At 37.0% G+C, this 14,450-nt stretch overlaps 2 protein-coding genes across 4 annotated transcripts in view; one reads left to right on the top strand and one right to left on the bottom strand.

Annotated features, from left to right (window-relative positions):
• The window catches only part of LOC131435117 (opsin, ultraviolet-sensitive), a 316,741-nt gene that overhangs the window by 47,110 nt on the left and 255,181 nt on the right, over nucleotides 1–14,450 (bottom strand). The gene's annotated exons all lie outside the window — the stretch shown is intronic.
• Nucleotides 1,693–2,968, top strand: LOC131435120 (uncharacterized). The gene has a single exon (XM_058602665.1). It carries the CDS (start codon nucleotides 1,748–1,750, stop codon nucleotides 2,849–2,851), a length of 1,104 nt encoding a protein of 367 aa, XP_058458648.1. The 5' UTR covers nucleotides 1,693–1,747; the 3' UTR covers nucleotides 2,852–2,968.

Genomic DNA, 14,450 nt, shown 5'->3' with positions numbered 1-14,450 from the left:
TTGTACACTGCCCATACTCGCATATCAGTTCCATATCGATTTTCGCCAATATTGAGTTAATTTGAGGAATGCAATCTATTCTCAATATACTCTCAGAAATTGCAATAAAATTGGAGGGTTTGTTCAGTAAAATGTCAACTCATGTCTGTCCTATAAGCAAAGTACCTATTGCATTTGTTGCAATATTGGAATAGCACAGGTATATTACCGATATTTCATGTAATAATACCATGATTTAGCATTAGGTAGCACAATAAATAAAAAAAATTCGAAAATAAAATTTTAATCGTCTTTTTCTCGACATGCCGATTTTCCATATGGGACCGATATGCAAGTATGGGCAGTACAATCGTTGTGAATAAATTTTCATTATAACAGAAGAACTTGAAAATATGTTGCACAGCACAGGAAAATTGAGCTTTTTCCATAACACAACAGTTACTAGAATAGTAATATAAACTAACTTGATACATTGCTACTTGGGATAAGTGACGTTAACGTCTAAACGCATATTTTTCATTGGCTGGAATTTCACGAAGATGACTCAACGAATTTCGATAAACTTGGACTAATTTGAAAGTTCACATTGTCAATCAAACTTGAAAGGGTTATGGCGAACATTTCCTGTTCGAGAGATGTAATCTTATATGTGACATAACCGACAAATCCCAGTGTTTTTCGATGCAACAAAATTTCTGGGAGATTGAAGAATCGATTTTGAAAGACTTAGACTCGTTTGAAAGCTACTATTAGGTTGTTCGATAAGTTAAATGGCAAGAGAAGGGCATTATCACACCACCAGGTGGATTAGGAATGGTTTTTTATTTGTGTTCCTTCCAATAAGTATACAATAGAGCCGTTTGTACTAATAATAGTCCTATTAATTAAAAATGAATTAATTACAACCGTTTCTTATTCTTCCGCAACTTTTCCGTGTCTTAAATATAACAATGATGGGATCGAATACGGAGGTTTTTATTTTTTCCTGCTGTACGAAAATACGGTTCTTGGAAGTTACTGCACGATTTTTCTGGCTGTCACAAGAACTGATTGGCAGTGAAATGTTTTCATTTCGAAAGCAAATAAACGAAGCAGGCTGAGTAAACAAACATAGCGACCACGTTATATTTACGTCTCCTTACTAATTGCTCGATGACACGCACTATGACGTCATTATTCTGCAATTTATTGTTATAATTCATTTACCGCACGTGTGTTTGGATTGGGGTTTTTTTGTGATTGACTATGAGTAAACTCCCACTCCCAAGATTTACAAAGCTTCTAGTATTTGACTCCACAAGCGAAAAAGAAGAGAAATCTAATCATTTTTACATCGAAGTAGGCACTTGAAACTATTCCACAAGTGGAGTAAATACAAAGTTGTTTTATTTTCGTTGTATTCAAAGTCAAGGTAAAGGTAAAAATATCTGTACATTTAAAAAGATTCTTCCTATATATTTTTTTGATCAGCTTTAACTTATCCTTCGAATAGATAATAAAAAATCTGGAAATGGAATTTTTGGCGTCACGGTGCCCGGTTGATTATAAAAATATAATGACTAATATATTGGTGATGGAAATTCCACCACACTTGCAGCCATGGTAACTAGCTTCCCGTTGTGTTAGTCGGAGGAGAAGCCGGTCGGTTTGTCGTTCAAGTGTTAGTTTGTATGAATCTATAAAACATCTGCCGGTGGAAAACGCACGGCAGTCTAATGTGTGATACTCACAAAGTCCTGCCAGCAGAATGAGTCGATCGCAAATGATTGGTTCGATTTCCGAGTTTAACAGTACTTTCGATGATTGGGATGTTTATTACGAACGGTTGGAGCAATACTTTGAAGTGAACGATGTCCCGGAAGAGAAACGAAGTGCCTTTTTAATCAGTGTTATCGGTGCCAATGCGTACAAGAGTTTGCGAGACTTGTGCCACCCAACACCGCCGAAAGAGAAATCTTTCCTCAGCTTATGTGAACTGCTGCGGAAACAATTTAGTCCACAAGTTTCGGTTTTTAGGGAAAGAGCTAAGTTTTACAACGCGCGCCAAGAGAACCACGAGAACGTGACCCAGTGGTACGGAAAACTCAAACGACTTTCAGTGGATTGCAAGTTTGGAGAAAGTTTACAGTCCATTCTTTTGGATAAGTTCATCACCGGATTGAGGACCGGACAGGTGTTGGACCGTCTGTGTGAGGAAAACGAAACTTTGCAGTTAGAACAAGGACTGGATATTGCGGTGAACAAAGAGTGTGCCGCTAGAGAGAACGCTTACGCCCCCGTACAGCCTAACTACAGACTTGCAATCTGTCCTCCAAGGCCACAAACGTGCTTTTTCGGTGGAGAACCCGTGCGTGGACCGTCTAATTCTCTGGCGATTCCGAAATTTTCATCACCGTCCCTGTTTGGAACGCAAACCGCACAAACAGTGAATCCTACCGGTGTCTGTTTTGGTGCTCCGGCATCGGCTTCAACTGGGCTTTTCGGTGCTCCTCAATCGGAAGCTCTTCCCGCCGATCCGATCGGTGGTAATTCGAGTGGTGATTCCGGTGGCGGCAGAGCAGGATTTGTTCCGAAAGCCGTAGCTTGCCTAGCTCCCGGTATCTTTGCGAAGGGTATTCCCGAGCAGAGCGCACCCCTTGGTGCTCCTCCTCCTCCTCCTCCGGTTGGTGCACTATTTGCTGATCACGTAGTGACGCCGGAAAATGGCATACCGGAGGGAACTGATCGAACTGATGCAGCACCGAAAAAGCTACGTGTCCGTACTCGACGACGAGGTCGTCGCAATGCTCCTGCTGCTGCTATTCCTGACACTCCTGAAAACGTGTCGCTCGACGGAGAACAAGGAGCATAAGTTATGACTTGGATAACGAACTAAAGTGATATGAAAAAACCATTGTTATTATTGTTACTATAATTTAAGCTTTAAAATACATTATTTATGAAATGAAAAAAATTAAACTTATTGAGTACTGAGAAACTTGTTTTAAATTTTCCTAATCACAAATCCGAACAATGTTTTCAACTTCCTCTTTAATCATTTGATTGGTAGCTTCTCAATAATTTGAAGATATTTTTTTTTGGCTGTGGGTAAGAATCGAACCCAGGAGGGCTGCATGAACGGCATCGATTAACCGATCACGCTACAACCCGTATCCAATTAGTAGATAATTTTTGTAGCTGAATATCTATATAAAGGGTGATTTTTTAAGAGCTTGAGAACTTTTTTAAACAATAAAACGCATAAAATTTGCAAAATCTCATCGGTTCTTTATTTTAAACGTTAGATTGGTACATGACATTTACTTTTTGAAGATAATTTCATCTGCCACAACGTCGAATTTTCAGTGAATGGGCCCTAGAAAAGTTGGCAGAAAATCCGCTTTTTTATCGACAAATTTTGTTCAGCGATGAGGCTCATTTCTGGTTGAATGGCTACGTAAATAAGCAAAATTGCCGCATTTGGAGTGAAGAGCAACCAGAAGCCGTTCAAGAACTGCCCATGCATCTCGAAAAATGCACTGTTTGGTGTGGTTTGTACGCTGGTGGAATCATTGGACCGTATTTTTTCAAAGATGCTGTTGGACGCAACGTTACAGTGAATGGCGATCGCTATCGTTCGATGCTAACAAACTTTTTGTTGCCAAAAATGGAAGAACTGAACTTGGTTGACATGTGGTTTCAACAAGATGGCGCTACATGCCACACAGCTCGCGATTCTATGGCCATTTTGAGGGAAAACTTCGGAGAACAATTCATCTCAAGAAATGGACCGGTAAGTTGGCCACCAAGATCATGCGATTTGACGCCTTTAGACTATTTTTTGTGGGGCTACGTCAAGTCTAAAGTCTACAGAAATAAGCCAGTAACTATTCCAGCTTTGGAAGACAACATTTCCGAAGAAATTCGGGCTATTCCGGCCGAAATGCTCGAAAAAGTTGCCCAAAATTGGACTTTCCGAATGGACCACCTAAGACGCAGCCGCGGTCAACATTTAAATGAAATTATCTTCAAAAAGTGAATATCATGTACCAATCTAACGTTTAAAATAAAGAACCGATGAGATTTTGCAAATTTTATGCGTTTTATTGTTTAAAAAAGTTCTCAAGCTCTTAAAAAATCACCCTTTATATAAAAATGCAGAGATCATTCTTTGTAATCGCATCACGTAAGAACGGATGAACGGATTGAGATGCTTTTTTTTTGTTTGATCAGTTTTTACCCCCACCGGGTTCGTACATCAAAAAAATTAAGAAAACTTACCGGAAAAGTGGGAAAAACCAATAAAGTTATTTTGTATGGACAATGGAATTTTCCACTGAAAAAGTCGCCAATGATTGCTAGATCATCGATAGGTGTTTGACGCATAACGAGTTGCATAAGTGTTTGGCCGTCGAAGAAAGGAATACTAGATCGTTGAAAGAATCATTTGGCGCGCTACGAGTTGTTTTGTGTGAATTCATGTGGTTCGTCATATCGAGCCACGTGCTTAATTGGGTATCAACATTATTGATTACCAAATGATTCAATGATGGAACGCATATGAGTGTTCTAGCTATACCGTAAACATGATCAAAAGTTCTGATACTGTTTACCAGAAGATGCATTGTGTGCAATGTAATCAGTTAGTTGTTTATTGTTGGCCATCGTAGGCGTGAGTTGAACAAATCACCTTATAAATAGAACGATTTTCGTACGAATCAATGATAAGATGCTGCTGTTTAAATAATGAGATCAATCATAGAGGTTTGCTTTGAATTTAGCATGCTGAAGTTCGTTCGCGTCGGGTAAATTCTGGTGGATTGAAAACCATTAGTTGTGAGATTTTATGCATTGACTCGAACGATAAACTGCATACTGGTACAATCACTCCTCATCTTCACTCCTCTATAACAGAAGAACTGCACATTATTTTCATATAAAACTTTCTGATATAGATTCTCAGTGCCGAACTCTACCATTCATTAATTGTAGGTGGGGTACTAAACAAAATTATGTGGTGTTGACTAATGAGATGACTATTGATAAAACTATTAAACGAATGCAGTGTTCATGTAAAAGTTAATGGATACAATATTTAAAAGAATGGTAACTTGAACTTTCGAATGTCCAAGAATTACTCATTTTATCATTCGATTTTTTAACAATATCAAACTAACCATAGTACTCAAGGAGGAGTAAGGATTTGAAGATAAAGTGGGAAAATTCGCCGTAACAAGGTTCATTTAAGTAAGAAGAAGAAGATTTCTCGCATCTAAACTTTTACCGTCTACCAGAGCGATGCGAAACATCCGAGTCTCTGATATGTTAAATTTTTTTTTGCCCACCACACTCCCCCGCACCAAAAAATTTACTAAATAGTTACTTACTGACCAGAAGTCATACATTAAAAGTAAAAATAAAGTTTTATCGCTAAATTGTTAATGGAAATTTTTTCCTGTGATTGTCACGCTACGAACATTCATCAAACACGATTAAATAATATCACCAGACTAGCGAGAAGTGACGAACGCGAAGTCGCGAAGGGCAGCTTTTGTAAATTTGTTCTAATCAATTTAAAGTAGTCATCTCAGTTATTTTTGCTTCACTTTTTATTCCATATGTCGAAACCATAGTCTGAGAGAGATCAACAATCGCTATTCGATGCACTGACTCAAAAGATGATTCGCGGTGCATTCGCTTTATTTTTGCGTAACAAAAGCTTTTAACATATTCACAATTTTTTTATGAATTCATCGCAGCCAAGTAATCAGTAAAATAATGGAAAGATACATTAACAGCATAACGTTTGACAATTCTACTGTCCGAAAACATAAATTTAAAAAAAACGGGCGAGACGAAGTTCGACGGGTCAGCTAGTAATGAATAAAACAACGTTCATCAGAGTTCTATAAAGGTAGATGTTTTTTTTCGGGTAGGCTGATAAAAGCAACACGTGAACGAAAGAACGCACCGAAAGCGTTTATGATGAAAAATTCTTCACAAATGACATTAGCTTATGAACATTCTGCGAAAGATTGTAATCGAAGGTGGTTAGCTTACTTTGTGTTTTGTGTCTTTTTTTTTTTAACTGGTGATTCGTCAACAGTCTATGAACTGTATTTATTACTTCGTAGAGTTTTTTTTAAATATAATATTCAAAATAAATACAATAAGTCACCCAGCAAAAACGTCATGGATAGGGAAAGTGGAAATGCCAAATTTCTACTATTAACAATACGCGAACTCGAGCTCTTCGCCTCGCTCATGGGGACTAATCTCCATTAGGATGGTTTTCATTACGGCTGACTCATATGATCTAGTCAATGGAAGAAGATTCCAAGTGCCCGGGAACCGCCTTTTAGTTTCTCTATGAAGTATCTAGTAATTTATGTTCATTTATTCATGATTGATTCATTCGTGATGTGAGAGCGGACCATTGTTTTGCTATAATGGGTGGTAGAACTACATCATGCATCATAGATTTAGGGAAAATTGTATAACGGGACAATTAGAGGCATCTGTTTCCAATTGAACTGACCAAAAGCTTGCATCGTCTTGTTCCTTTATCAGATGATATAGTTTGAAGTCACCAGCATACGATAGCTCGAAACATTTCACTGAGAAGCTCAGATCATTGAGGTAGAGCGAAAATATAAACGGTCCCGGAATGACTTCCTTCCGGTCCCGGAATGACTTGAGAGCTTTAGCAGTTAGCTCTCAAGTCATTCCGGGACCGGAAGGAAGTCATTCCGGGACCGTTTATATTTTCTTGTGTAGTTTTCCACTTTGAACGATATTTCACGACCGGTAAGACATGAATGCTTCCAGTTCATTAAAGGGCCATTTAAGTTATGTTTGTTATGACTTAAAATATCCACTATCACACTGTTTAAAAATACACTCGGAACTTTCGAGCACTTGAAAGTACAGAACAAGTTCCGCATGAACTTTCTCGCAGCATAGAAGCTGAACAATGTACTTATTCTAGAAGTTGCTTGGAAGTTCGTTCGGTTGCGTCGCGCGAACTTTCAAATGTGGACAATTACTTAAAAAACGGACTGCTTAGCATTCTATTAACTTCGTAACCTTCTTAATTAACTGCTCATACCAATTCTGTCCCTATTATTCAAACTTTTGATTAGTTGAATATCCTATTGATGGTGTTTCTTGTCTTTTGCCTTTCTCATATAGAAAGGCTATGATCACAAAATGAGTGTGTGTCTCACTCAATTTTCTCACTCTTTTCACTTAAATTCAAATGAAAGCTCTTATAACCCCATACAATTTTCCTGAATTTCATTTGGATTCGACTTCTGGTTCCGGAATTACAACGAAATATGCACAAATTTGTGAAAAAATGCGCAATCTCGGAAATTTCTTTACCGATTTTCACAAACTAAGAAGCAAATGAAAGGTCTTAAAATTTTTTAAAAAGTCTCCGACAGGTTTATCCAGATCTGACTTCCGGTTCCGGTAATACAGCACGATTAGTGAAAATTTTCAATTTCATGAGTATTCTTTCACAAGCGATGGCGAAACGAGGTGCACATTTTTATAAAACTTACTGCTAAATTCATCTAGTTGGCAGATCTTGCTAGTTAGTGAATATATAACACTACTTTGGGACTACTAGTCTCCGGTTTCCGCTTCCGAAAGCACAGATAATACTGAAGAATTCTCCAAAAACGGAACTCGCTTCGATTTTTCAGCAACGGTTAAGCGGATTTTCACGAATCATTATTCGAATTAAAGCGTTCATTATTTTTAAATATACTGTGCATTGCAAGTGTGCAATTTCATCCTCATCCGACTTCCGGTTCCGAAATTATAGGGAGATGAGTGTCAAAACATTCAAATTCAAAATGACTATGCAAAACTGGTACGCGACGGTACGTGCTGCTTTGCTCCATTCGCAGCGTGCTTTGTTCAATTTCGTATAGCGTGCAGGGTTGCCACATTAAAATTTATATTTTTCAGGTGAAAACATTTTCTAGTCCTTTTATTCAATGTGTACCTACTGGTTAGTGTTATTACATGATCATGATAACGATGGTTTTCTATAAAAGTGCACTTATTGCCTGTTTCATATAGAAACTTTATACAATCATTTGAAAAATTAACTAGTGAAACTAGTGTTCTATATCATTCGACACAGTTTATGGAATTGAGCAATGTATGTGTCTGTGTGTGAGTGTGTGTTAAATAATGTCACTCATAAAATAAAAAAATCTCGCAGTCCCATAGATGGCTATTGAATTTTACACCGTCATTTAGAGCGACGATGCAAAATAAGATAAAATTCTTCTAGATTTGGTTTAAAACCAATTCAATTTGTAGGCTATATTAGTTACTTACTAAACGAACCGACTTCGGCTATACTGGTTCCAAGTTCCCTAGAAGTACCCGAAATAATGGTCAAAAAGTTTAAAGTGAAACTCACTCAGTTTGCTTGGAAATTATTTGATCATCATCAATCTGCACAAATTCAGGCTCAAATAAAAGTTCATATAGTCTCATTGGTTGCTGTTTAATTTCATCCGGGTCCGACTTTCGGCTCCAGGACTATATTGTAAAGTGTGTTTGAACATTTAGTGCGACGATAAGAAAAATTCTTATAAACTTGACATAACTGTTTACAATTTGAAAAGGTTATGTTAGTTTATACCCAAAAAAATTCTTCACAGAATCTTCTGGTGATATTTTCGTAAATATAAGTAATATGAGAAAGGCATCATTACACCACTAGGTGGATAAAAGAGGTTTCAACCGGCACCGAAAAAGGTTAATTTTTTTCTTTAAATATTCGGTTAAATTTGGATCAGTTCCCACGCATTCGGAATCAGTAAATTAATGATTTCAATCTGACTAAATCCCGGTAATCAACGTTTTGACAATCAAAACTTGGTGAATACTCAATCAAAGTAGACCTTTTTACTTTTTAGTATTTCAAGCGTCGTTGATAATAGAAAAACTGCTAATGAAATATTTGATGGAATTTTTGGTTTCAGTTAGCGTAAAAATTTGAAGCTTTTTCAACAATTGTTAGTTAATTATTTTCCAAATTTGATCAGTATCTAACAAGGAAAAAATGTAATTGTTATTTGAAAAATGACAGGCGAATGCAATTATGTAATGAAATCCGCGAAAATGTTACCACATAGACGGGACTCGAACCCGTAGCTAGCTCCTATCCGGGAAAATTGTTTTGCCAGTTGAACTACCATGTATGTGAAAACACATGAAAAGACAGGCTAATTGACTAGAAGAACCAAGCATATTTTGTGTTCAAATTTAAAACTAGCCAAAGACGGTTCTATGTCTTAACTATCATAGACTAAAACAAATCATTGAAAGTCAATGGAGGTTTGATTTGTCATTCAATATTTTGTGTTCGAGAGCACAATCCTCCCTGCTGCGACCACACATCAGATGAGATTATCAAATAGATGACGACGCTGATGTACCCGGTATAGGTAGCGAAAGGGACAAAAAATCCTAATTCAGTGTTTGACCGCAAATCAGAAAGTGAAAATAGACTTGCGATACGGTGTGTGTGTGTCTTTCTGTCTGATGGGTTTCCATAGAGATAGGACTATAATTGAATGCTGTGGCGGCCAAATAAAGCGATGCATGCTAGGTTCTTCTAATCAATTAGTCTGTTTCTTCAAGTGAATTCACATGCAGAGTAGTTTAATAGGCAAAACAATTTTCCCGGATAGGAGCTAGCTACGGGTTCGAGTCCCGTATCTGTGCACGGAAAGACCGAAATCAGCATTTTGGCGAAAAAATTAGTTGATTTTCTGATTTTAGTTAGTTATTTTTTGAGACAACTAAAAAAATCCTACTTTTGCTAATTTAGATTTTTTAATTCTCATTCCATTAATAATAATAAAAAATTAGTTGAAATAACTTTTTTTTTAGTTGAATTCACCTATTTTACGTGCTGTCATTTCTTAGCTAAGGCACATTCCATTTCCATTCAACTAATTTTTTAGTTGAATTAGAGAGATTAAACTTTGTTTTCAACCAACATAAATGGTTGAATTGGCTTCTGCAATTTGCAGCTATATGGCGCACTGTCATCGAAAAAACGTTAACACCGTAATGACTACTAGCCACTAGATGGCACACTACTACCGAAAAATTTCACTCGCGGTTGCCTTTTCTATATTTGCAGGTATAAATACGATTTTGTTTTGGAGAAAAAGACATAAACGAAACATAAACTTCTTTTTGAAATTTTTTCTTCTAAATCGCTGTTTTCTTCATTCGACTTCGCGAAATCGACTCTCTCACTGAATACTTTGAGCACTCGGAAAACAAAAACCGAAAACAAGTAGTACACCAGATGACGTAGCCCGGAAGGTTGGAAGATACAAAAAACATCATTTGACATATACAATTAAAGTGCAACATTCGAAACTCACTTCACTGCTCAACGTAAAAACATTATTACACACAATCGCTTCAAATGCGCACAAATTCTGAATATATCCACTTTCTGCCAAGAGTTTACGCCATTTTTACACATCGGTTTAGAAATTTATATATGGATATATCATAAAACTTCAAAACAATTTGCAAGCAATTTCAATACTGTCCCTTTTAGCTTTTTAATGGATTGTGTTGCTTTGACACTTCTCATAATTTTTTGGCAAATTAACTTGTTAATTAAATCAATTTCATTTTTGTTTCTTTGTGCTGTTCTTCAGTAATGATGGTGATAGATAAATAGAAAAAAATTTCTGATTTTAATAACAAAATTAGTTGTCAATGAGAATTTCGTGTTGGATTGAAATAATGATGGTTTGTGTCCAGGGTATGCGCCAACTAAACACATTCTCTAAAAACAAGAGTTTTTTCAGCAAAGTAAATTCTAAATTTTAACTTATTTCATAGTTATTTTCAAAATTTTGTTGTTAAAATCAACTAATTCAAAAACAGTAATACGAATTAGGCGCAGAACTAATTTCGGTCGTTCCGTGATATACAAAAAAACTTTATGGATTTTTTCCGGCAAGTTTTCCTAATTTTTTTTATGTACGAAGCCGGTGGCGGTAGAAACTAATCAAACAAAAAAAGAATCATGTAAATCCGTCCATCCGTTCTTACGTGATGCGATTACAAAGAATGATCTGCGTTTATATATATATATATATATATATATATATATATATATATATATATATATATATATATATATATATATATATATATATATATATATATATATATATATGTATATATATATATATATATATATATATATATATATATATATATATATATATATATATATATATATATATATATATATATATATATATATATATATATATATATATATATATATATATATATATATATATATATATATATATATATATATATATTATATTAAATAATTTCTGACACTTATTTGGGCTCATTTTTGACACCAATTGATTCAGATTGATTCGGGTAGTTCTCAAAAGCATGTATGCTTATTCTGCCAAGTAGATGAATTTGTTAGTAAATTTTTTTAAAATGTGCAACTATTTTCTCCATCGCTTGTGGAAAAATACACATGAAATTGAAAATTTTTACTAATCGCACTATAATTCCGGAACCGGGGACTTAAAACATTTCAAGATCTTTCATTTGCATCTTAGTTTGTAAAAATCTGTTAAGAAATTTCCGAGAAAATTGAATGCGCATTTTCTCATAGATTTGCACATATTGCCTTGTAATTTCGGAGTCGGAAGTCGGATCGGAATAAAATTCAATAGCGATCTATGGGACTATAAGACCTTTCGTTTAAATCTAAGTTTGTGAAAATCGGTTCAGCCATCTATTAAAAAAATTGAGTGACATTTGTCACATACACACATACACACACAGACATTTGCTCAGTTCGTCGAGCTGAGTCGAATGGTATAAATTTCGATTTTCATGTACTCCCCCCTATGGTGATTTTTCAAGATCGAAAATTTTCAAACCTTAACTGTCGAGCAGCACCCCTCACCCATATCCGATTCAGCTCAAATTTTGTAGGGGGACTTTTTCGAAGTGCACAAACTTTTGAGCACTAGCTTCCAAACGAGCCTAAGCCTAATCGGATAAAAGGTGCACACACACACAGACATTTTCCGTTCTCGTCGAGCTGAGTCGGTTGGTACATAATACTATGGGTCTCCGAGGCTCCGTTCGATAGTCGGGTTTTCCAGCAATTCTAATACCTTTCTCCAGAGAAAGGCAAACAATTTTTGAATTTTTGAAGGAAAAATAAATAATTCCGGTCAGCGCTCGGCGAATGGATCTCAACAATTTATATTTTAGAACTTTTAATTTTTGGTTGTTGAATGTTCTTTCCATTCGCTGTATAATTTGTATGTTCGAGGTGGGTTTGGCAAGTAACTTATAGAAATTAATGTCATATTCATTCCCAACTGAAACTTAGAATTTGAACATTACGATTTTGATTTAATCGGTCTTGTCCTCAAAACAACCCCGCATTTTTTTCACTTTCGTGTGTTCCACCTTATAATTGAACTAAATTCAGCTTTTACCTCAATGTTTTCGACAGAAGTATAAATCGTGTAAATTAACTCGATTAATACATGGATTATAATTGTACAACAAAATAATCTTATCATCCAAAGCGTAATGTGATGAAATTCCACCGAAATCCATGTCGTGCTTTTGTTGTTAGCTAGAAAAAAAGACCCACCTTCATCAGGATGGTGAGTCATCGCACTATTCCAAGCCGGCTCATGTGTATCAAAACAGACGAATCGTAGCACTTGTTGGTTCGTGTTTGCCGGTTTGTGGGGGGATTTCCCCCGGTACCAAGACCGAACCACGTTGTGTAGCGACACTGTATCGCCTATAAACGTATAATCGTGTAAAGAATTAAAACGGTGCACTTACACCACTACGCATCAAACGGCATATAAGTGCTATTTCGACTCTCAACGGCAACTCAATTTATCCGCGTAAGTCCTCCTTGTCGTTGGTTGGTTCAGTGACATTTCGTTGGTCGAAGAACGTGCTCAGAATGGTTCTCCAGAATATGATCGGTTCGATTCCGGAATTCAACGGATCCGTCGATGACTGGAACGTGTACCAGGAACGGTTGGAACAGTTCTTCGAAGTCAATGAGATTGCCGACACGAAACGAGTGGCACTGTTGATCAGTGTCATCGGTGGTGATTCGTACAAAACCCTGCGAGATCTGTGCCACCCGGTTCTGCCGAAGAACAAGACGTTCGATGAGCTGTGCACACTGCTACGGAAACAGTACACCCCTCAGGTAGCGGTCTTCCGGGAGCGGACCAGTTTCTACAATTCGCGCCAGGAGGAGTACGAAAATGTGACACAGTGGTTCGGTCGGTTGAAGAAACTGTCGGTAGACTGCAAGTTCGGTGAAAACCTAGAAGCTATTCTCCTCGATAAGTTCGTGACCGGATTGCGCTCGGGACAGATCATGGATCGGCTCTGCGAGGAGGACGAATCGTTGACACTCGAGCGCGCGTTGGAACTGGCCGTGAACAAAGAGTGTGCCATCTCCGGCCAGAGCCAGTAGAGAACTGTGATCGGAGTGAGAAAGGAACGTACGGTAGTTACGAGTGACAGAAGATGAGGCGAATGTGTGAATGATTGAATAATTTATTTTATTATCAAATAAGTTTCCTGTTAGATATGCAATAAGGTTTAATATAATTTACTAAATGATCAAAATATGTTTCCATCCAAGAAAAGAAAATCGCCCCGTTCACTCATGGCCTCCTGGTGTGTTCTTATCGATTTCATGAACCCCTAATCCGATTAGATAAAATGTGAAATTATTTGTGCCTCGATTAATAAGTTACCGGTTATCGCTTGTTAGCTCATAATAGTTTTTTTTCTCTCTCCATAAAACGGCGTAGGCATAAGTGGCAACTCATTTAGAAATCCGATTATGTCGGAACAAGAATTTCTTTGCGGTGGCTTGGCTCGCAAAACTGAGCGATGAATTTCCGACTTGAAAGTGGTATGCTAAAACGTCAACAAACTGAGCAAATGCCGCCCCCCCATAGTAACAAAGCAAGCGGAGTTTTTTTTTGTTTGGCCAGAGAACGCTTTGAACGGGAAAGAAAAAATGTAACAAGTGTCGTGTGCTTGCTCAGGAGCTTGGAGGCGATGGAAACCCTTTTAAAATTGTTCCTTTCGGTTGACGGAAATGCTCCTCCCGTTACGTTGAAGAGTGTACGCGGTTTATGCTGACTGGTGAATAGGAGAAGTGTGTGCACTTGCACTTGAACAATTTTAGCGGAAGAAGTTTACGAAAAGTTGCTGGACGGAAGCCGCTGTTGCAGCTAATGATTTTCTGCGTTTATGCGCGAGAATACAGCCTACTTAGTGATAATCAGTTTTTTGTTGGGTGCGTAGTCGGTAAAGTATGTTTATGTTTGTAATGATTTATATAAATTTTGTGATCTGTTTGCGTTTCG

Source organism: Malaya genurostris, chromosome 3, assembly GCF_030247185.1.
Source record: "Malaya genurostris strain Urasoe2022 chromosome 3, Malgen_1.1, whole genome shotgun sequence".
Lineage (NCBI taxonomy): Eukaryota > Metazoa > Arthropoda > Insecta > Diptera > Culicidae > Malaya > Malaya genurostris.
This window is presented reverse-complemented; position numbering and strand designations above follow the sequence as displayed.